Source organism: Corvus kubaryi, unplaced genomic scaffold, assembly GCF_017639235.1.
Source record: "Corvus kubaryi isolate FWS band 111438036 unplaced genomic scaffold, C.kubaryi_AGA036_p1.0 135, whole genome shotgun sequence".
NCBI lineage: Eukaryota > Metazoa > Chordata > Aves > Passeriformes > Corvidae > Corvus > Corvus kubaryi.
This window is the reverse complement of record NW_024580669.1, coordinates 1,089,699-1,113,996: the sequence shown is the minus strand read 5'-3', so window position 1 is coordinate 1,113,996 and position 24,298 is coordinate 1,089,699. Positions and strand designations below refer to the sequence as shown.

General features: G+C 44.8%; 1 protein-coding gene across 1 annotated transcript in view; it reads left to right on the top strand.

The window, feature by feature from the left end:
• Positions 1 to 24,298, top strand: part of EXOC4 (exocyst complex component 4) — a 268,855-nt gene that overhangs the window by 18,708 nt on the left and 225,849 nt on the right. The window contains exons 4-5 of the mRNA XM_042052282.1: positions 3,569 to 3,812; positions 8,223 to 8,400. Of these exons, the coding sequence (XP_041908216.1) occupies positions 3,569 to 3,812; positions 8,223 to 8,400 (422 nt within the window). The remainder of the gene's footprint in view (positions 1 to 3,568; positions 3,813 to 8,222; positions 8,401 to 24,298) is intronic.

Genomic DNA, 24,298 nt, shown 5'->3' with positions numbered 1-24,298 from the left:
ATTCTCCCTGGCCCACCTTTGCTTGCTGATGTATTTATGGAAACATTTTTATTGTCCTTTATAGCAGTGACCAGGTTTAGTTCTAGCTGGGCTTTGGCCCTTCTCATGTTCTCCCTTCACAACCTCACAACATCCTTCTATTCCTCCTGGGCTGCCTTCTGCTTCTTCCAAAGGCCAGAAACTCTCCTTTTCCCCTGAATTCCAGTCAAAGCTCTCTGTCCAGCCAGGTTGGTTTTCTTCCTACCTGCTCATCCCTTGGCTCATGTGGACAGCCTGCTCCTGTGCCTTTAGGATTTCCTTCCTGGAGGATGTCCAGCCTTCCTGGGCTCCTCTACCCCCCAGGAGAGGCTCCCAAGGGAGTCTCAGCCAGGCTCCTGGACAAGCCCAAGTCTGCCTTCCAGCAGTCCAGGGTGGCAGATCTGCTCTCCCATCTCCTTCCTTCCAAGAATCAAAGCTAGGAATAACTTCCTGATCCCAAAGAATAACCAAGTTATTCATATTCCCAGTTTAGGAGTAAATGCAGACAAAGCTCTCACTTCTGAGAGCTGATCTCTAGGGACAGCTTTCCTCACCCATGGACTCCTCTGCCCACAGGGAGCAGCATGTGGGGCTGCAGTTTTCCGGGTGAACTCCTTAGTAAATGCCTGTGTCCTTTAATGCCTTCCTGGAAGAGGAAAGGGACAGGAGGAGCTCCTTCCTGGGCCAAAGCTTTGTGGTCACACAGCCCCTTGATGACATTAAATGGCAGGAGAGGGCATTTGAAGTGTTGAAGACACAAGAAAAGAACACCCTCAGTTACCCAGGGTTGGGATCTTGTCAGATCTCGCAGATAAATGGGCCCCCAGAGCTACCCAGGGCTCCTGTTTAATAGGCACAATGTGCAGGGAACACACTGAAAACAGGTTTCCCACTGTTTCATCAAACAAGCAGATCTAACAGAGCCTCCAGACCTGTGTGCAGCTCCCAGATATCAAATTGCTCACTCTGCTCTTGTTTGTAAGAGATGTAAATCAATGTCCTGCCTGTTTGAGGGTGCTGGAAATTGGTTTGCTCTTTTGAAAATGGAAGAGTGTTTGTCTCAGTGTGCTGGCAGAGTTCTCAGCAAGATTGCTGCTTTTACTCCTCTTAAATGCTGTCCTCACATTTGGCTACAGCTCCATTTCCTCCCTTTGGGGTGTTCATTGTGTGATATTAAGAATAATTTACAAGCTGCCTACAAAGGGCTGCAGCCTCATAACAGGGACCTGGTCTCTGAGAGGCTGCTTAGGCTGGGAAATATCTGCATTGAACTCAGAGAAACAAGATATTTAGGGTTTTTTTTTAAAAAGAATAGGTTAAACCTTTCTTCCTGTAGCATTTCCAGTGCTGTCTGTTCACAGCTCATTTTCTGTGTCTGTGCTTGAGTTTTGCTGTGGGTTTTGGAGAATAACAAATAACAATAACAGAGTGGGCAGAGACCAGGACTGCAGCCACAAAGGGCTTTGCAGCTCCGTGGGATGAAAGGTCTGTGATGGAGCAGAGCTTTGAGCAGGAATAGGTTTGCATCCAGTTGTTAAATTCCAATTGGTGTTTGAAATGTCTTTATATTAGCCTTGCTGGTTTTGCTGCTTTTTTTTTTTTTTTTTTTAAATAAATGCATTCTGGGCGTTTCTAGTTGCTTGTTCTGTAACTTGCTCACATTTAATTGAAAAAAGTGTTTGTGAGAGAGAAAAAAGCACTGTTTGATCTTCCTTGATGTTCATCATCATGGGACCATGGAATGGTTTGGAGTTGGAGGGGTCTTTTTAAAGCTCATCCAGTTCAAGCCCCCTGCCATGGGCAGGGACACCTCCCACTGTCCCAGGCTGCTCCAAGCCCCAATGTCCAACCTGGCCTTGGGCACTGCCAGGGATCCAGGGGCAGCCCCAGCTGCTCTGGGAATTCCATTCCAGCCCCTGCCCACCCTCCCAGCCAGCAATTCCCAATTCCCAATCTCCCATCCAGCCCTGTCCTCTGGCACTGGGAAGCCATTCCCTGGCTCCTGTCCCTCCATGCCTTGGCCCCAGTCCCTCTGCAGCTCTCCTGGAGCCCCTTTAGGTGCTGCAAGGGGCTCCAAGGTCTCCCTGGATCCTTCCCTTCTCCAGGTGAACATTCCCAGCTCTCCCCAGCCTGGCTCCAGAGCAGGATCCACTCTCACCTCGCTCTCCCCTGGTGCTCTGTGTTCACATGTGAGACCATGTGTGCAGTGAGCTTGGTTTGATACAGAGGTGCAGAGTTTGGGATCACATTGCTGGAAAAAAGGAGCCTCTTGATTGACTGAGCCTGAGGCTGGTGTAAACTTGGCACTGAGAGGAGGGTTAATCATTTATCATGATTTCATTTATAAACTGGCACCATCCTTGGGCCATTGTTTTCTTGATCTTGCCCTGACTTAGCGCTGCTGCTGCTCCTCTGTTCAGAGTCCCAGCTTCAGACAGCTCCCTGTGACGTGCCATCCCTCACTCCTGCCATGTTCCTTACGTCCTTCTGCTGGATCTTTTGACATTTCTTCAGCTTCTTGGAAAAGTTCTGAAGTAAAAAAAATCTGTCGAGGAGTTGAAACCATGGGAGTCATCTGTCACCCACCAGCCTTTTCAGAGCTCAGCCCCAGTCAGTTGGAACAGCCTTTGGGTTTTAATTTTGATCCAAGGATCTGGCATGGTGCATGGCACAGGGTGGCTGTAGATCTTCCAGCATGCTTTTAATTCAGTTTGCCTTGAAGACACTTACTTCACAGAAGTGTTTCAATATATTTATTAAATGTTTCACCCAGTCTTTAACAGAGCCACGCTTTTGTTGGTGCTGGGTGTTATCTGTAAATTAAGAAATGTTGCTTAATGAACCTACTTAAAACAAGCAGAGTCTCTCTTGCTTTCCCATCCCCGGTCGCTTAGCAACAGGATTTCTCCCTGTGCAATCCCTGTTACTTCAAGACCATGTCTGCAGTATCCTCTCTAATTCTTCTCACTTTTCCCTTCTAGAAGCCTTGCTGGAAGATTTGAGTAACTTCATCAACCCCTTGACAGACGTAATAAAGCAGAAAAAGATAAAATCAAACAATCAGTCACTTCGGCAGCATAAACTTTGCTGAATTCATCAGCAGTCTCTTAAGCTTGATACTGTTTGTAATGAAAATTCCTCTCTGGTGAAGGAAATAGCAAGGAAAAACAGCTGGGGATGAAACTGAGGGGGTTTTAGCTCCTTGAAACACATTCAAGGGATTTGTAGGGATATTGTACTTTCTCATTTATGAGTATGTTAGTTGTACCAGACTTCCTCTGTTTCCTAACACGGAATTTACACCATGAATTGTTCCTAAATCAATCCAGTGTGCAGGCTGCTGTATTTATGTCTAGGGAAGCCCCCAAGCAAACAGAAATATCCACGGCTTTCCCCCCAAAATCCAAGTGTTTCTGGTTTCCTTTTATCCTTGGTTGCTTCACGTGCTGGGAGTTCTGTGAAGCCAGAGGAGTTCTCGTGCTTCTTGAGGGTGCTGATGTTGGGTTTAATGGTTTAAATCTGGGATTAAGCCTTTTTAAATCCATTGCAGTGCGAGACTCAAGCCTTCTGGAAATCAAAGAAGACACGGACCTGGATCCAGAGGAGAACAGCACTGTCTTCATGGGAATACTCATCAAAGGGCTGGCCAAGCTGAAGAAAATCCCAGAAACGGTGAAAGCCATCCAGGATCGCTTGGAACAGGAGCTCAAGCAGATTGTGAAGCGCTCCACCACTCAGGTGGCTGACAATGGTTACCAGAGAGGGGAGAATATTTCCCAGGAAAATCAGCCTAGGTAAGGATATTTCAACTGGCAGCCCTTGATTGCTGCAAAAAAAGTCCTAATTGATAATAAGACTTGAAATGAGAAAATTCAGCTCGGTGATTTCGACTGTAGCAGAGTCCAATTAAGCTGATGCAGGTGCAAAGCTTTGAAATCATGTATGGAACTAATTCTACCACAAATGTATGGCCAAGTCTCTAATTGTTTTGCGGCCCCATTGACGTTAATAGCAAGGTGTGGAAGCCAACTGAGCACTGTGTTTGTGCTGCTCCTCAGAATTCACTGGAACTGGCCTTTGGAAAAAAAAAAAGTATTCCAGTAGGAATCCCTTCAAGCTGAAATACTCATCTGTGGCACTCCACATTGTCGTGATCATTGTCCAAAGGGAATTGATGACAGAAAAGTAAAGAGTGTGTCTTCATTATGTGTAATATTTGTAGTGGGAAATCGCTCCCAAGGAAAACATTAGCTTGATAAAGACTTCTTTTTTAATTCCTCTCATTAGCACTGCTGTGGAAACAATTATGTTTTGAAGAATTTGTAGAGTTACAGTGCTGATAACTCAGTGAAAATGAGCTTTTTTTAGGTGGGTCAGAAGGCAGAATTTTAGTTTCTGATGCCAAGAGTGTAGCATATTCTTGATACTTGTTTTATGAATCACTCTGGAGAGGTTGTGTGGCTCCTGGTTGTCTGTTGGAATTGATAAATTGGATCAGATCATATATCAATGCCATTAACCTGCCCAGAGGGTTGAGTAAGGCACAGAAAGGTTTAATGGGTTTTGGCATCTGTAGGAGACTGAGAGCCTTAAGATGCTCATATTCTAGAGCCATGGAAAGTGTCTTGAATTCTTGTTGAATACAGAGGTAATTAGAACCGGTTCTAAACCTAAATCACAAGTGAAGTTTACAGCAAGCAGGTGAATTAATTTGTATTGAAAAGAATAAATTACAGTACAGAAGGGTGTACCCGCCCCTTAAATTAGCTTCAGGTTTAAATCAAAGCTCAGAGACTTTCCTGCTGTCAGGGGGGAGATAAATCTCAACAACAAGGCCCTGCTGCTTCAACAGAGCTCTGTAAGACCCCAGATTTGAGCACAATGCAGTGCCCAGAACTGCTGAACTGTTCATTAGGCTGTCAGGTGATCCTTGAAGTCCCTTCCAACCTGAACCATTCTGACTGAGGATGAGGCTGATGACCTACTTGGGGAAATTTTGGTGTAATTCCTTTTGAGACCCCATGCAACAATTATTTAGAGTCCCTCCTGTTGTACAAGAGAGAAATGATTCGTACAACCTGGCCAGAAAAGCTGCAGAACTGATAACAGCCACTGCTGATCTCATTCTTAGTTTTTAAATTTAACTCTCTTTTCCTTCCTTCTGTAGTCAGCTTTCCCATGTAGTTTTCTGCAGCCACCTTTTACACTTGTGTATAAAAATACAGTTAATTACTGCCAAGTTTTTAAACTCAAGATGTTTCTGGTTTGTGATGACTCTAAAGCAATCGGCTCCCAGAGGGTAATGCTGTCTCTCGTGCACCTTTGGGTGCTCTCTCAGATCCTCAGAGCTTCAGGAAGGGCAGGAGCAGGTTCCAGGTAGTTCCTTGTCCCTGGGAGAAGATAACTTTGAAAACTTTGCCTGAATCTCACCACATTTTAGCTGAGCTCAGCTTTAAGTGGACCATTTTAAAGTCCAGGAAAACCCTCTAACATTTTTAGATCTCTGTGCTTGAAAGAAGTTTGTGCATAAAGGCTTAAATATAGGAATTGCTGCTGCTTTATCCTTAATTAGCGGCCCATTAGTCACACCTTTGTGTTTAGAAGTCCTTATCTGGGGTTGTGGGGGACAAAGTGTCCCAGAAGAGGCCGTGCTGAGTTACCTTGGGGTGCTGCCACACAAACCTTTGGGGCTGTCCTCAATTTCGGAAGAGTTTGGACTCCAGAATAACAATGTGGATGGATGCCTACTTGAGGGACAGATTTATGGGACATTTTGGTAAGGAAATATTCAAAATTCAGTCCAAAAAGAGATGGGGCGTTGACAATTTTGCTCCTAAATCCTATCACTTGGATTCCATGTGCTTTTCCCTACATGTCCATATTATATTTTGACTTTTGACCTCATCTCCAGGCTTTGAAATAACCACAGGAATTATGTCCAGGCCACCCCTCTGACCAGGCACAGACATCATCGCTGCTGGAACGCCTGAATTGTCATTAATGTCCTCGCTCAGGTGGCAGCAGTCACTGTGCATCACTTCATTCCCATTATTGCCTGGACACTGGAAGTCCCTTCTGGGTGTGTGTCACTGTCCCCAGCACATTCCCCCTCTCTCTGGGTGCAGGGGTTACGGGGTGGCTGTGACAAATTGCCTGAGCCAGGCTCCTGTCATTGCGTGTCCCTGTTCAGCTGAGGGCACTCGCTGCTCCAACCCCATCCAGGTCAGATGATCTGATGGGTTTTGTCTCGTTGCCTGTGCCTCTTTCGGGTCACCTTCTTTCCAAAATGACCTGACAGATTTATAGGACTTTCAGAGAAAGGAAAAATTAAGATAAGAGGTGCTGGCTAAGCTGAAAACAGGGAGATACGGAAAATGGACTGGGGTGGCAGCTGCTGACAGTGGAATGTGGATCTGGGGGGTTTCATGTCCATCAGTCTGGAATGTGGGAGTAGGGAGACACTGGAATTTCGAACAAAAGGATCTGATCAGTGTAGTATTGTTTTAGTAATGGCTCCATAAACAAGTTGATAATGTGAGGTCAGGCTCATTTAGTGAGAATAAAGTGAATTTGTCCAACTCTCCGGGTAGTTCAGTTCTGCACAACTGCTCTTTGCTGGGGCAGCAAGGAGGTGTAGGGATACCTGAGCTCTTGCTTGCCATGGGATGTTGCTGGAAGTTGGGCTGGCACTGATAACATTTTCTCAGTGGTAGGGAATTAATTTGGTTCTGTAATGTCAGTTCTTTAGCATTTGCTGCTATCCTGAAATATGGAGAAAAGGGCTAAAGTTTATTGGGTTTTGTTTACATAGGTGTCTTGGTTCCAGTGGCTCTTTATTTTTGAGTCGAGGAGGGCACAAATTTATTCAGAGAGCTGGAGCCAGGCTGGGAGAGCTGGGAATGTTCCCCTGGAGAAGAGAAGGCTCCAGGGAGAGCTGAGAGCCCCTTGCAGCACCTAAAGGGGCTCCAGGAGAGCTGCAGAGGGACTGGGGCCAAGGCATGGAGGGCCAGGAGCCAGGGAATGGCTTCCCAGTGCCAGAGGGCAGGGCTGGATGGGAGATTGGGAATTGGGAATTGCTGGCTGGGAGGGTGGGCAGGGGCTGGAATGGAATTCCCAGAGCAGCTGTGGCTGCCCCTGGATCCCTGGGAGTGTCCAAGGCCAGGCTGGACATTGGGGCTTGGAGCAGCCTGGGATGGTGCAAAGGAACGATCTTGAGGGTCTCCCCAAACCCATTCCCTGTTTCTGTGAACACTGAAGTGTGCTGGAGCAGGAGTGGGAGCAGCTCCAGCTCCGCTGCCGATCCTGTGTCCTGCCCTGGGGATCGCAGCTTCTGCTGGGCAGACTCAGAGCATGTGGTGGCTCCAAAGCTGCTGCAGGAAATGTGATGGAGCCTGTCTGTCAGAGCTAGAAGTGCCTAACATATGGATTTGGGAAGTGTTATCGTCACGTTTTGGTGGGGTTACGTGGGGACTGGAGTTGCTCATTAAACGGCAGTGAACTCCATCGGAATTTTTCTGTTCTCAAATGGTAGAAAGTGGGATGGCATTGCCTCGTCACAAACTGTTCAGGACCTTGCAAAAGTGCTTTAATTACGATAATTGGGCAGTAAGGAACCATAGGAGCAGGTACAGAGCAGTACATTTAGATGAGGTTATAACTATAACCAGTACAGCAGTAAAATCATGGTAAGTGATGAGGGCTGATATTTTAGGTTTCTGCTATGTCCTGTTGTTTGAAACCTGCCATAGTATTTTAATAAGTCAAAAAGAATTCCTTTTATCCTGTTTGTGTGGGTAAGTCAGTTTTTCTTACCCTGAGACTTGTGTTTTCTTCTGGGGGAAGAGCCAGGTTGTTTCCCTCCTTGCCTGCAGCCCTACCTGGAATCTCACAATGGTGTCTAATACTATGTTAGTCCAATTTAATTACTGTGGAGTTATTAATGGGTTTATCTTCCCTGTAGCCCCAAGTAGGACACTTTAAAAATGGGCAGTGCTGGTAGAAGGAAGGGAATGAGGAGAAAAATCCTCAGGAGTGTTCAGGTACCAAGCCTGAGCTGAAACCATGAGTCCACAGAGGGTTTGAAGCCAGGTGACCTCAGCATGTCACAAAACAGGACACAAAACCACAGTCCCCTGTCCCACTGCTCTGATGTGTGCCTGTGGAATGTTCCAGAAGCTGAGCAGAGCTGTTCCCGTGCTTCCCAGGTTGCTGCTGGAGCTGCTGGAGCTGCTCTTTGACAAGTTCAACGCCGTGGCCGCCGCGCACTCGGTGGTGCTGGGCCACCTGCAGCAGACAGTGGCCTCCCCCTGCAGCCAGTACGACGGGGAGATCAAGCTCTACGACATGGTGGATGTGTGGGTGAAGATCCAGGATGTCCTGCAGGTAAGAATCCCTCATGTTGGCAGCCTTTATAATCGTGCCAGTAAATGCCTGTCATGCTTGAGATTCAGCAGTGCTGGAATTTGTCTTGATTTGTTGGTAAGTGGCCACATTTACAACAGATTGTAAAACTCCAAAGAGCTTAAATATCAGCAAGAAAAATCCCGTGGATTCATCCTTATGGTGTTTGGAAAGGTTGATTCCTTTTGCCTACCAAGTGATTTATCAGCAGCTTTCAAAGTGACATTTTTGTTCTGTGTTACCATGTCATGCCTGTCTTATAAAGTGTCACAGCTCTAATGGCTTGTCTTCTGCTGTCATCATGGCTGGGTTATAGGCAGCTGAGACACTTGCTGCCGGCGTGTTTTCAGCAAACTCTTGTTTGATTCTTCCTCTTAACTGCAAAAGACTAAAGCTGTACCTTGCTTAGGCTTTGTTCGGGTGCCGTGCCTCTCACCTGGGGATCTGAGGCTCTCTCAAGCAGCAGAGCTCTCATCTGTCACATGTCTGTTCTCTCCTTCTTGCTGTGAGGCTCACACATGTTTATTAGATTGATTGATTTATTTGGGGATTACCTTTTTACACAGTGCACAGACGTAGAACTTCACGTGGGATGTGATAGAGGAGGTCAAAGAAGTGAGCCAGGCATTATTTATAGGAGGTGGAAGGATTCATGGTGGTCATTCCAGCTCTGGGCCGGTGATGGAAAATGTTCTCTGCCTCCTGCCCGAACTCACTTCTTCAGTTTTGGGCTGGTTTGTAGCTGCTGCTCTGCAGGATTGCTTGGCTGTGCAGTGATGCAGTTTTTTTGCTTACACAAAACATCCCAACTGTGTGCATGGTATGAATTTAAATACTTGCACATGATCAATATAAGGTGTGGGCCCTCAATCCCCTCCACTGACTCCTCACCCACATATTTGTCTTTCTAGAGGAATTATTATTAAAGAAATCTTGATCACTTTTCTCCATGACACAAACTTCCACCTCCCTTCAATACTGTTCTTGAAAAATTTGCTTGGGAATGTCCAGCCAGTGGTTCATGATGGGTTTTCTAAACAAAAGGATGTCACAGAATTGAAGTGGGAATAAAGAAGTGTAGAATAAAAGGGAAGAATTAAATTTAAGGACATGTGGAATGGGTTTGGAATGGAGAATCTGCAGCCACCTTCCTGTGATCCATGAGGTCCACAAAAACTTTAAGCTTTGAGTTCTGCAGACTTTGCTTCAGAAAGACAAAAGCTTGGAGTAAGAATCCTCCCAAGATTTTTTCCTTCAGTGTAGCAGAACATCAAGGCTGGATATTCCCATCCTCTGTGGGAGTTTGGGATGGTTTCAGTCCTGGTGTTTGGTGAAATTTGGAGTGATTTCTATTGGCTGTTCCTGAACAACGTTGATGGAACTTGAAGCCTGTGGAGGTGTGAGCAGTGAGGAGTGAAAGTGTTTCTGTGCTGGGGAGACAATGTCTGACCAAGATGTCTGGAAAAGATGTGCCAAGAAAAACACAACAACCCACCTGAAAAGGTTTCATTGCTCTTGGGTGTTGGGGGGAGTCAGAAAAGCTTCCAAAAGAGCTTTTACAATGCATAAAAGCAGCACTTTAAGATCCATAATCTCTTGCTGGTTTATGGTAAGAGATGAGCATTGACTGGCATGAAAGGGAGGAAATGCTGCATTTCTTTGTTCAAAATCTTGTGGGTGTTTGTACCTCAGTTCCACTCAAGTGGCTTAAAATGTTTTTACCTTAGAGTTGAAGAAAACCTTTGATCCCAAAGCCTGAATTATTTCTAGCCTGCTTTTCTGAATAAGGATAATTTTTGGAGAGGAGATCTTATGTTTGCAGCAGGGGGAGCAGAAAACTCAGTTTTAAAAGTGTTTAAAGCTGTTGGGGGAGGCTGAAAACTTGGAGGAAGTGGTTCAGGGAAGTGATAGAATTCCTTCAAATCCTAATGAATGGAATTCCATCCCCACAACAGAACAGTATCACACGGGTGCAGTTCACAGGGATAACGTTCTGTACGTGTGCATTGTGCATCTCTGCGTGTGAAATTTGGGACAGCAGGGTTATCTCTGCATGTCTGTACAAAACAATGGCAGCTCGTGGTGGGCTGGAAATGGGGTTTTGTGGGCAATGAGTTGTTTTCTGCAGCTCGTTCTTGGAGCTGGATTTCTGAAAGCTCCCTAATAACTGCACCAGGCACTGTGGTGTAGGGTGAGAGGTGGCTCAGCCCTGCGCAGTGTTGAGGTACAAAACATGCAGATATTAAATGACCTTCTCTGAGAATGGAGGAATAACACAGAAGACAGAGTGACCTTTTCCAGTTGGTAGTGGAGTGCTAGAAAACAAACAAACAAAAATAAGCAGTTTGTCAAAATATTAGAGCAGCCTTGTTCAGGAAAACACCATTTGAAGTGATTTCCTTGTCCCAGAGCCAGCGTAGTCCGTGGTCATGGTGGTCCATCAACAGGAGAGGGGTGAAAGTTGTTTTAAGTTTTAACTCAGCGTTTTGTGTGGAGCTAATCGAGCTCTTCAGTGCACGAGTGGGTGGAACATCCTCCTGACCAGCCTCAGTACTGTAGGATCAGGGGTTTGGCTGGAGAGAACTGGGAGCTGTGTTCCAGCAGCCATGTGCTGATGTGAGTGATTGGGTCAGGATAAAGCACTGAGGGAATTCTGAGGTTCTCTGGGACAATTCAGTGTCTGTGCTGGATCATACAGGGCTGTTGGAATGAGTCCAGAGGAGCCCCTCTGCTCTGTACCAGGCTGGGAGAGCTGGGGGTGTTCACCTGGAGAAGGGAAGGATCCAGGGAGAGCTGAGAGCCCCTTGCAGGGCCTAAAGGGGCTCCAGGAGAGCTGCAGAGGGACTGGGGCCAAGGCATGGAGGGACAGGAGCCAGGGCAGTGGTGCAGGACCCTGCTGCAGGAGAAGCTACTAAAGACTTGTCCTGTTGGTGACATGACCTGTTAACAGCTCAGGCTGCAGCTGTTTGCCTCCAAGGAGGAGATCATCTCTCCTTCCTTAGTGCTGGAATTTGTAGCTGATGATTCTCAATTTTTTAAGGGTCTATATTTTTCATCCTCCCACAGAAGAGAGGGAAAATCACATGTGTGCTCTGGGACATAAATCTTCAGCGGGCTCTCTGGTGGGCTGTCTACTGAGAAGACACTGACAACTAATATGTTCCTTTTTTGGGGATTTTCTGTCTAATGCTTTCCTGTGTTTTCCAAAATTGGTGTCATTTAGCAGCCCAAACATTGCTGAAAACATAAGGAAACTGGGGAAGGAGGAACTGAAGCCTCCTCTCTGCCCACACACTCCTGTTGTGCTACTGCAGAGCTGGAGATTTCAGACACTGTGCATTGAGAAACCTCTCTTAAGGATGCTCCACCATCCTCGTATCTTTCCTGAAAAACAGGAATGGCATTTGATGGAGGGAGCAGGGAAATGGGGTCATTTTGTGTCTCACAGCTGGGTCTGGCGTAAGTGATCTTGCAGAAACGCTGCATTTAAAATGCGTTTGCTGTGTCACACTTGTCCAGGAGTCCTGGGAGAGCACTTGGAGATGCATTTCAGGGCTCTGCTGCAGGAACCTGAGTCCCTCTCTGGTTTTTAAGCAAATTAATGGCATAAAATACTGGTTCCCTTCGGCGCACAGGTGAGCAGGGGAAAGCCCCTGCAGTTCAGCAGTCTCAGTTACTCGATGGGAAAGGTGTGGGGAGGTTTCAGCTCCATCCCAGCCTCTGCCAGCTGTGCTGTCATCCCAGTGCTTCCTTTTCCACAGCCCAGGATGTTTTCTTTGCTCTGGCAGCGCTGCTCATTCTCCTGTCAGGAATCTAATTTGAGGGAGCTGATTTGGCCAAGGGTTTGCTGCTGGCTGCTTTTTCTGCTCGCTCAGGTCCCTGAACTGTGGCAGGGCTGGCACAGGAGCAGGCGAGAGAGGGAATAAACCATGGAAAAGGAAAGGGAAAGGGTTTTTTCCTGGCAAGGGAAGGGTTTTTCTATCAGCTGAAGCTGTTCCATGGGGCTGCTCATGGAGAACCCAAGGGGTTTTTGCTGGGTGGCTCAGCACAGGTCTGAACCTTCGCATCTAAAAGCTGAATGAACTGTTTGTGGCACAGTTGATGCTTAGAAAGTAAAATCAGCTCCTTGCATGAGAGCCATAAATCCTGGTTGGAATGCCAGAGCAATATCTGAAATTGCTGTTGCCTTTAAGAAGTTCACCAGGTGATGTTTTGAACCTGAAGCAGTTGTTTTTCACTAAGTGTCTCCACAGATGTTTAATGGCTTTGTGGTCATCCTCCAAATAATGGGCCTGACAGTCTTTGTGGTTCTTTTTAAATGGTCTTAAGTGTGTGGAACTGCTGCCCTTGGACTCCTGACTGGTTTGTCTCATCAATGCTCATCTCACCGAGAGAACATTGGTCATAAAAGGGATTTGTCTGCAGCTTTAAAAAATACAGTTTCACTCAGTCTCTAGCAGGAGAAAGTGAGGAGGGAGAATTCCACTCCTCAGAATGCTTACATTTAAAAATGGAATTTAAATAATTAGAGTAGGTCACTTGATCCTTTTTTCTCCTCCTGTTATTTGAAGTGAGCTCAGCACATGCAGGAATAAATCCAGCAGGGTGTTACAGTGTTTTCTGCAAATATGTGCTGCTAAGAGCATGAGAATTTCTGGGGAGGTTCATGGTCCAGGAAGAGTTTCATCTTTCTGGATCTAGGAAGGCACCAGCTGATTTTGCAGGGAGGTATTTCTTTAAATTTTGGCCTTGCCAAGAAGGTTTGTAATGTCCTGCCTTCCCTCTCTATTAAAATGTTTCATAGATTTGCTCCAATTTGCCTGAAAATTGAGGTTTTCTTGCAATTTCAAACAGCAAATGAGTTGGTACCTTTCTCAAGCTCTTAAGAAGATGCACTTGGAATTTGGGGTGATGGAAATGACCTTGATAAAGGTGAAAAAACATGTCAGGAAGTGCAGAGACATCTCATGCAATCCACAGGAGATGGCAATGGCATCCTGAAAAACAAAGAATATGAAGTAGAAATGCCCCAGATCAATCTGTTTTCTCTTTGACTGGATGATCCAGGCTGAGCTGTGTTCAGAACTAACTGAATTATGTGGTAACAGGTACCTGGACGAGCTCCAGAGCTGAGCTGGCTACAGACATTGGATTATTTTCTTTCCCAGGAATGGACCTTGTTAACTGAGCTGTGCCATATTTTATATTAAATTCTGTTAGCAGGGTGACAGAGCAGAATTTTTCTCCAATACTCCTGCATTAGCAACTTTTGTTTGGAGACTTTTTTTATCCTGGAGCTGTTGATCCAGTGCATTTCATAAACACTCAACATTTATGCTGAAGTTCAAAAGAAGTAAAGCCCAGAATAAAAATTACTTGTTTGAGCAGCGCACAGACACTTGTTCAGTTCAGTGCAGAGGAGGTCAATGAGCTTTTGGGTGACTTTAAAAAAATATATTAACTCCTGTAATGAAATATTTGCAGGTTTATGAGCAAGGAAAAAATTCATCATCTTTTTTCCATGCTGTAGAGCATCAAGCTGCTCTGAACTTCATTTAAGGTGGATTTTCCTTTTAATTGTTGATCACATTTAGTTATTTTATAGTTTTAAAGGGGTTTTGGAGTCTCTGGCTAAATATTCAAGTAATTAAATCCATGTGAGTTAAAAGTATCTTCAACTGTCTGCTGAAGGTGCTGAAAAAGGTGCCCAAATTCTTGTAGAGAGAAATAATTTCACAAAGCTGTTTGGTGGAGTTGTGAAAGTCAAAGTCAGCTCTGCTGGGTGTTAGGCTGAGAGGAAAAGGTTGGGAATACAGGATAGGGAATGACATGTTCCCTACTTTGATATTTGGCAGCTGGCATGAAACCTGTGCCTTGTGAACCCTGGGCCATCATTAAATTCTTTTTAATTGATACAACTTGAGAAAACAGAGTTTTTTCCAGTTTTTTTCCCAGTGATGCCACTTGGAAGCCTTTCTTTCCCAAGTTGGAATATTCTCTGACAGGGACTGAGAGGGGTGTGAAGTGACCATCACACCTGATGTGTCTCTGTATTTCCAGCAGGAATCGGAGTTTTGGAAGTAAAGGATGCAGAATTTCCAGCCTGTACAGGGCTTGGTAACCTTCATCCTCTTGGAGCTGATCAATAATGGGATGATGTGGAAGAAATGGAAACTCTGCTGAGGATTTGTGCCATATCTTTTATTTTAACCATTTTTGAACAGTTTTGTCAGCTCTGATGTGGATTTTTTTTCCCGTTTTCTGTCGGTGTCTGCTGCACTTCATCCCCGCTGTCAGCTGGAATTAGGAGGTGCTACAAGGAGTTCATCAGCATTTGTGGCCCTGTTTGACAGGACTACAAAACTTCTCTTTTGATGTGCTGAGCTCACGCTCTGTCCCTGTGTGAGTGGCTTTAACAGCAGCCACACGTTCCCTTCGCAGCACCATCAAACCACTGTGAAAGGAAAAAGGCCAAAAACTCCTCATGTCTTCCCTGCAGGACTCCTCCTCTGCCAGCAGAGCAGAGGGATCCATGCAGGCAAATTCCTGCTAATGGGAGAGAGGAGCTGATCTCCAAGGGAAATGTTTGGAAATTGTTTTGCTTAAAAGCCTTTCTGCTCCTGTGCTGTTCCTCTTGTGCTTCCCATGCGTGACATTTGCAAAATACTAAGGTAGAATCTTACTTTTTCCTGAGCTTTTCCAGCTCTTGCTGTTTCTCTTCAGATAGGAAATCTCTGCTTTTATTTTGGGGGGGCCTGAAGGCTTTTTTTTTGTTGTTGTTATGTAGGAAACTACAGAATTGCATCAGCCAAAATTCTCTCACATAATCACAGAATGGTTTGGCTTGGAAAGGATCTTCAAGATCATCTCATTCTAACCCTGTGCCATGGGCAGGGATACCTCCCACTATCCCACGTTGCTCCATGCCCCATCCAACCTTCGTGTGCAAGCTTTGGTGTTTTATTTTGTACTTTTTTTATGGTTATGCTGACCAGCTGCCTTTTGAAGTGGTTTTATTTTGCAAATATCCTTTGGTGGGTTTTGAGCAGTAGCTCATTGTGTTTCTATGTGCACAAGGGCTTCAGTAGATAAAGATAATAAATGATGGATAATAAAGACTTGAGTTGGGATGTGATTCTTGAGGGCAGGTCCGTCACTGCCAGGGCACATTGAAAAAAATATTTAAGCACATAATCATCCTTGAAACCTTTTTCTTAATTACTTTATATTCATTTTTTGGCCTGAGCCATATTTGCTGTACCAAGTTTTAGCCACTCGGCTTCCAAATATCTCATGGAAATGTGTCTGTACAAGCCAGCAGCAAGTGGCTGATGATTCACTGGTGTTCTCTGGGCTGAGAGAGGCTGCACAGCTCCAAGCCTGCCTGTTCTGAGGGAAATGACAAACTCCCAATTCATGTTGGGAACAACCAATCCCCCTCCGCCCCCAAACCCTTCTGTTCCGCTCAGCGGTGTTCTGGTAATGGCTCTGTGGGTTCAGCATTCTTGGACGTCTAAATGCACTTAAAACTCCATTTATTTGTCACAAATAAACTGGGGAGAAGCTGCTTTCCCTCTGTTCTCATGGCTGGAATAGAAAATCTGGATTGCATTTCATCCCTCTGTTAGATTGTCCTTCCTTTGTGGGAAGTGCCAATATGACATCGGCAGACTCCGGAATGATTTTTAAATTTCTTTATTAATATTTTATTTCTTTATAAATGTTCTGTTTTCCTCTTTTTTTTAAGTGAACCAAAAAGACTATTTCAAAAATCTGAACTAAAAGAAAAGATTAAATTTGTTTCACCTCACTGATTTTTTTTTTTGGTTGGTTTTACATGCTTTTAGATTGGAGGATTTTTCCTAATTGGAGAATCACGGAATGGTTTGAGTTGGAAAGGATCTAGAATGAGATGAGCTTCAAGACCCCTTCCAACCCAAGCCATCCTGTGATTCTAGAACAGGAAAGACGCTTATCTGTCAAAATACAGAATATAAGTACAAAAACAACAGCAGGATTTACCATCATGTTCCTTGTTGGTTGTAATCAAACCACTGCAGAGGAATCACTGTGTCCGTGCTAGGAGCCATGAAAACCCATTTCCACCTGGGAAAAGGGGGACAAGAGGGGATCAGGTAATTAAGTGTGGCCTGTACACAGTGATTCTACTCTCGGTGTGTAATTAAATGCCTTGGAAAGCTCTTTGGGGTCTTCATTTACTGGCAGAGGCCGAAGAACTGTGGCTGTGGGTGTGCCCTGGGTGAAGCTGGGAGCTGCAACCTGATTAAATGAACACCAGTGTTGCATTGTTCATCCATTCTTTGCAGTCAGAAAAGCTGGACTTCCTCTGCTTTGCATTTGCTTGGAAAAAAACCCCAAAATATTAAAGAGCAGCGCCAGGAGAGAAGGAAAAATCCCTGGTGCTCCCCTCTGTGGGCCTGGTGCTTTTATTGAGTGGAGCTTTGCCCTTTATTTTTATTTTTCCAGAGCCTTGCAATGTCACTGATCACTTCTTGCCGCTGTTCCTGTGGGTGAAATGTTGTTTTCCAGAGCTTTTCTCGTGGACAGTGTGGTGGTGGTGCCCACTATTCCCAGTGCCGTGTTGACTGAGGGGCCCTGTAAAGTGCTATAAAAATAATTCCCAGACTGTTAACTCAGGCCTTGTTTTTCTGCAGTTTCTGGTGAACCGTCCTATGAATTTCTGTGATGGATGAGGCTTTCCAAAAGAGCCAAAGGCATTTAGGATCTAACTCCCTTGGCAATCTAGTGGGAATTGGACAACTAATTACTTCGGATTCTTTGGAAAATCCCAGATCTAATTTTTTATTATAATAACATGGTTGTAGAGGAAGGTAAACCTCCAAGAAAAATAACATTTAGTGTAATTTTTGATTTTTTTTAATAGGCAGGAGAGCTGTTTTTCTGGCCACTTCTCCTGTGTTGAACCTCCTTTGGAAAAGGCTTGGAGCAGGAGCTTGGATGGATGGCCTGGGTGCCGCCTTTTCCAAGGGCTGACCTGAGGTGAAAACACGAGCAGGACTCTTGTCTGATTCACTCCAATTGCACAGAGGTTAATTGTGTCATTAATTTTCTCTCTCAGGCATAAGCAGTTGGAATTTGCTGCCCGTGACAGGGAGAATAATCCAAATTAGTTACACCTCCCAGCAGGTCAGTAAATAAATAAATCAGAGTGGTCCCTTAAGCGTAATATCCAAAATCTGTCTGGTTTTACTGACAAAGGACACTGGAACAAGCCAGCAGATTTATACTCAGTTATCTGGGACACAATAAAAGGATGATCTCACTTTATTACAGTGATTTGGTGCTCATTCCCCTGCTGCTTCATCAGGGTGTCACATGCCTGGTGCCCTCTTAGAAAAACTGCATTTTCCAGCCCCTTTTCCTGCCAGAGTGATAAATGATGGTGCCTCTGAATTGTTCCTCTCATGATAATTTGCTTTAATTCACAAGGGTGACTTTCCCTTAGAGCCCATCTTGGTCCTGGGGTGGAAAAATGAAGACGTTCCCAGAGATTCTGTGGACGTGACAGCTGTGGTGGAGAATGCTCTGAAAAGTTTGTGATCTCTCAGAAAAAGTGATGCTGATTCCTCCCAGTTAAAAATCACAGATCCTGGCTTTGAGTAGAGATCTGCATTGCAAGGGGATTGCAGCTTTCCCACAGGACACTTTCTTTCCAGTGGGACCAGTTTTAAGGTGTTGGTTTGTGAGGGTTCATCTCTGCCTGGTCCACACTGATTTTTCAGTGTCCTGCCTGCCTTGCAGTTCTTCAGTGCTCACCAGCACTGCTTGGGCACTTGGAAAACAGAGATTTGAAAGTATTTCTCAGGAAATCTGCACTTTTGCCTTCACACTCAGAGGATTCTTAAAAAAACCCAAGGATTCCAAGGGGAGGTGCATTTGTGAAAATAATGCATGGGATTTTTTTCAGTGCATGGTGAGGTTTTGGTTCTGATTTTGATGTGGGGACAGGCCAAAACCCTGGAAAACATCACACTGCAAGCAAAATTTGAGCATCCTGATTCAGCTTTTTAGTGGGAAGCAGGATTGCAGGAGAGAAAATTCCATCCCTGCCTTCATGTGTGGTTCAGGACAGGGCTGTCACACCAGCAACTCGTTAACGCTTTGCCTGAAGCAGAACTGTGACTCTCTTTATGTTAATTATTAATTTGTCATTTTCAAATCTCAGTATTTGGAGCTGTTTGGAAGGATGAGGGGGTTGGAACTAGTTGATCTTTAAGGTCTCTTCCCAACCCATTTAGTGGTTTTATCATCTCTGTGCAACAGGTGCCTCAGTGCATCTGGGTTTATGCAGATCAGAGGATGTGATTTGTAGGAATTTGTACAGTCAGCCTTCCCTTAATAGCAACCTGTGTGATTCCTCTAATTCTCTGAGGTTGCAGGTTGCATAAAGCAGGTTAGAATTTGATCCTCATATTCCCAAATCCCACTTTCCTTAGCAATGATTCTTTCAGCATAATGTTCTTTGGTTTAATATTCTTCAGAGACTGAGTTTGAGTGATGTTCTTTGTTACTCGTGCTTCATATCTGCTGTTTTGCCTCTGCTGCCTGTGCTTTATCTCTTAACTGTGTTTTCTGAGAACTAGCCAGATGTTAATCTGAATTTTTGCACTGACAACCTGAAATGTGTTCTGTGCTCCAGCAGCAGCAGGGTTTCCTCGTGCTCACGGTCCATCCAAACACGCTTTGACATTGGCTGCAAAGTCACTTGGACGAAAATCCCAACATCAAACACGGAGTGAAGGGATTCTGCAGCTGCAGGGGACACAGAGATTTTATGAAATTTGTCTCCAAGGTCACCAAAATGTGCTCTGCCTTTCGAGGAGTCTTTATTGTCGCCTTGGGTGGGTCATTCCTTGTGTGCTGCTCAGCCCCCTGGGAGGTGCCAGCCTTGGCATTTTCTGGGAGTGCTTTTTTAAGGCCGAGGGTTCAAATTGAAGGTTTGGTTAAACATTCTTCTCTTTTACGTTTCGTTTTGTTGTGAGCTGTAAAATTACCGATTTCCTTAAAGATCAAGTTGAAGGTTCACAGATCAATTGATGGTCTAAAACCAGCCTGCTGTGACATTTCCTCATGGCCTGTGTAGGATTATTGTGTGATCTGGTAGGGAATTGTTCTTTTGGATGCATAATTTTGTGCTGTATTCGTGATCTTGAGGGCTTTTGGCTTTATTTTGAAAGGTGGTGTAGAAGGAATGTGAATCCCTTTGACATTTCCAAGCTACAGCCCCCTCAAAATTGTAACTCAGTGTCTGCTAAAGGAGTAAATGCTGGAGAACAGGAGCAGCATAGTGAGAAATACATCCAGGGTAGGGCAATAGAGTTAAATTTAGGGGGAATTCATTAATTTAGGGGTTTGGTTTTTTTCTATTTGAGGAACAGACATGTGGCTTCTTCTGTATTGAACAGGGGGCTCTTCTGCACCCCGACCTTCCCTGTCATCCAGTGCCCATGAATTCCTGAAAATGTCCTTATCATTTCACTGTACTCTTGGCTGAGGTATTGGAAAGGCAAAACTTCTGAAGGTGTGCAGAGTATTTAAAATACCTTCACGAGCAGAGAACTGAAACTTGTGGAGTTTTTTGGGTGTCATCATGTGCTCAAAAAGGCTCTTTGTGATATTGAAAATGTGGTTGCAGGGGTTGTTGTTCCTTTTAAGCTTCACAGTGCCACGTTTGGGGTTTTTTGGGATGTTGTGTTTATGTGGCATTAAGGAAGGGGAAAGAAAGCAATGGTTTGTCCATTATAGAGGAAAGATTGATCATTCTGGGGTGGATGTGGGGCGAATGTGAATGTTTTAGATGCACTGCGTTGTAATTGATTTGTATTTGTGGGGGTTTTTTGCCTTGCTAAATAGTCAGGGTTTCAAAATAGTCCCAGCACCTCAGGAAGATCCTGATGATGCTGGCATTTATGCACCTGCTTAATTTGGGTTTGCAAGGGAGGCCAGCAAGGCTGCTTGGGAGACTTCGGCAATGTGCTGACGTGGCAGGACAGAGCCTGGTGCACTTAATGAATCTGAAATCATTTCCACCACGTATTTGCTGAACCTCAGCTTATTTTTGCAATCCTGAAAAGGGTTCATTAATTGCTGGGAGCCTGACCATCCCTCTGGACAAAGGAAGTTGGGGCCAAATTAGGGTTTCTCTTAAGCAGAGCTGACTTCTTCATTTTGATCCTCACCAGAGTGGCCCTGGGTAGTTGTGTTTGTTTCAAAGGAGACTTTGAGTTGAAAACTTTTTTTTTTTTTTTTGCTTTATCTGCCTCATTCTGTATCTGAATTTTTACAGATTCATAGAATGGGTGATTTTGGCACACACTAAGTTTTGAGCCTTCTCTGCTCCAGGCTGTCCCCTGTGCTGGACACTCCAGGTGTGGCCTCTCCACTCACCCAAACTCTTGCTGGTTTCTCCCTCAGCTTCTGAACCCCATCGTTGGATTAGGATCACTTTTGTTGGGATAATCTGTTCATATTTTAGTGATTTCCCTATCCATGGTACTGTGTTTCACTCTAGGGTGAGCTTGTGCTCTATAAATATTCATTCAAGTTGTAAATACAACTTGTACAACTCAATGTTGCTGCTTTCCTGCACAGATTGAAAACATCTTGGATTTAAATGTTGTTTTCTTTTGGATCTCAGGTCCTGTAATGCCCTCTCAGATCTATGTTCTCTTGTGATCTGGCTGATGGAACAAGCTGTGTTATTTTGGAGTGTCAGATGGAGGCAGAGGCTGTTCAGGAGCTGTTTTGTTGCTTGCCTGGTGTGTTTTCCTCATTCCCCAAACGCCCATCTTCCCTGAATTTACTGCTCTGCTCCTTCCTTACTGCTGCATTATTGTCTGCAATGCTTCCTATTGATTTTGTGTGTTGGGGATGATTTCCTTTGCTGAGCGCAGTTGTGAGGAATTGGAAGTCATTTGTTCAGAGAAGGTTTTGGGCTTCCTAAGATCTAGAAGATTGTTTAAAATCTCTTCTGTAGCCTAATTTGAGGAGGTTTGATATTCTTGTTTGGGGAGTTGTTGTTTTATTAAGGCCACTTGGTGCATTCCTGTCTCTATGGTTGGCTTTGTTTTTAGCCAGCAGGAAAAGCTGTTTCATTTATGTTTAAAAAATCTTACATTATGAATTAAATTTCATATTCCATTTTGGGGTTCTCCAAACTGTTTACTGAGAGCAAAACAGCAAAAAATTCAATTTAGTCACTGTCAGATCAGTCTTGTGCAGACTTGAGGGAAAAGGAGCATTTTGAGGTGGATAGAGAGATTTATTTCCAGTATTGCCCTGCAAGTTGTGAGTTGTTGAGAGAAGTGAATAATCCACGTGCCATCATCTGTCAGAACTGGAACAGGTTCTCGCAAAATCTTTTATTTCTAGGATTGAGCCAAGAGTTTAGAAATTACCTGTTCCTATCTGATGTTCAGGCTGGGTTTTCCCGTGCCTGAATTTGCGCGTGTCGGGGTCTCAGGGCTGTCAGGGAGGTTTGATCTATGGTGTGGGGAGTGCCCTGGCCCTGATCCAGAGGAGCAATTAATGGGATGGGCTGATGGAGGGACCCTTCCCAGGCTGGAAGCGGTGCCTGAGTGCTTTGCTGGCTCCTGGCCAGGCTGCCCAGCACCCTGCAGGATATAGGCAATATTTTTATAATAAATGACAAGTCCAGCCTTTCCAGAAGGTGGTGGGAGCTCATTCCTATCTCTTTCCTGGGAAGCAGCCCAGCCTGAATCTCCCAAGGTTCAGAGTGTGTTCTATGGAATATCAAGTGTGTTTTATTGAGTATCTCTGGCACTTCTGGACCAGGAGGATAAGGAAATAAAGTTGTCATTTGTATTCTGCTGTTTGTCACCCTGCAGACGGGGGGATCTGGGGATAACAGTTCATTATTTATTTAACAAAACCTGTCACGTTGGGGATTAAAAATGTCATTTCTCAAGAAGTGGAGGGGTTGGGTGTACTGCTGGAGCCAGACACCTGTGTCAGTGCTGTTCTGTTTCCCTATGGGAATGGGTAACAGCATTTTCTCCTGTGCTTTCAGCCCTACCTGTATCACCCTGCACTGAAAATGGGGAATTGACCTTTTTTTAAAAACAGGGGCATCTCACTGCTCCAAGAATTTGAGTGTTCTGCATCCAGGCATTATTCTCACCAAAAAGCTGCCTTTGAAACTCCATTCCTGACCTGCTGAACAGATTCCCAAGAAATCCCAATCCTACCTAAAACCTAAATAGACAAGAGAAACAATAAGAGGAGAAGCACCCAAGTTGATTTACAGCTCCAATTAAGTCATAGAATCATGGAATCATACAAACCATCTTGTTCTACCCTCAACCTGCCATCAGAGGAAGGACAATGTGGGAAAAGTAGAAATTTTTTGGGTTTTGGTTGTGTTGGGGTTTTTCTTTCTCTGGTTCTCCAAACCCATGGGCTCTCCCCCAAAAAGAGAAGAGTTTTTGAGCCCAGAGGTCGCTCAGCTCCCGTGATATTCATGTTTAAGGCACTTCTGAAATCCTCAGTTTAAAACACTGACCTGGGTTGAGAGAATTGGATTCAAGTGGAACATTTTGTAGAGAAGTTGCTACAGAATGTAGGGAGCAATTAGAGAAGGCAGGAGACACCTTCTTGCTGATAAAATGCAAGACAGCTCAGTGACCCAACAGCTTCAGGGCACAGAGTAAAGGAGATTTTTTACTTGATTATTTTTTTGAGAGAGTAAGTGAGGTTTTATTGTTTTGTTTCTTAAGAGGGGAAAAATGAATAATAGGCCCTTTCTGCAAATATAACTTAAATATGAGATCTTAAAGGTAGTAGGACAGTGACAAAGAAAACATTTTCTCCAGTTTTATCTTTACAAATGGAAATGTCTAAAATGCGTGATGGCTCTTCAGTCAGAGGCAGATGAAGGGGTATTGTGTGGATGCATCTCGTTGTCATGATAATTCAAGAGGGACCATTTTCTTATCCAGCTGAAAGCTGGGTGGTGATAGATGTCAAATATTTGTCCTGGGTGGTAAAGTAAATATTTGCCATTTACCTGTCCCCATCAGTGAGCAAATCACTTGCAAACACCACCATATTGCAAGGAGGAGGAGGAATGAAATGGCATAAAAGTTAAAGATGAAGCCACTGAATGAAAAGGAGACACTAAATAAACCTCAAAGTTAAATAAAACCGAGGTGGATGGATTCCCTTGTGATGGAGAAAGCCAAATTACAGAGTGCATTATGCAAAGGTGGTGAGATGACAAATGTCAGTGGGAATCTGTAAAGCTGTTTACAGACGAGGCATGGAAGACAGACTTTTTGTAGGAGGTGGAGGAACATGCCTTTATTTAAAGAATTCCTCTGTCTAGGGAGAGAAAAATTCAGAGTCAGAGGGGGCCACGTCCAGGGACAAAACCCCTGTGCCGTAGGAGTTGGAGGGTGTAGGCAGGAATTCTGTCTGGGGATCGAGGAGTGGGAGTGGAGCGGTTTTTGAGGGAATGAAGCTGTGTCAGGGCAGGTTTTGGTTGGATTTTAGGGAAAGGGTTCATCCCACAGAGGGTGCTGGGGCACTGAGCAGGCTCCCAGGGAATGGGCACATTCCCAAGGCTGCTCCAGGAGCGTTTGGACACCGCTCCCAGGGGTGCACAGGGTGGGATTTTGGGATGTCTGTGCAAGGCCAGGAGTTGGACCGATGATCCTTGTGGGTCCATTCCCACTCAGGATATTCTGTGATTAAACATCCAGAGGAGCAGGCTGAGTATCAAATAATGAAAAGGACAGAAAAGGAGGTAAAGCAAAACCCAAATTCCAAAATCCCAAACAGGCAAAGGAAGCAAAACTCCTGACTGGCTGCTGGATTTCGG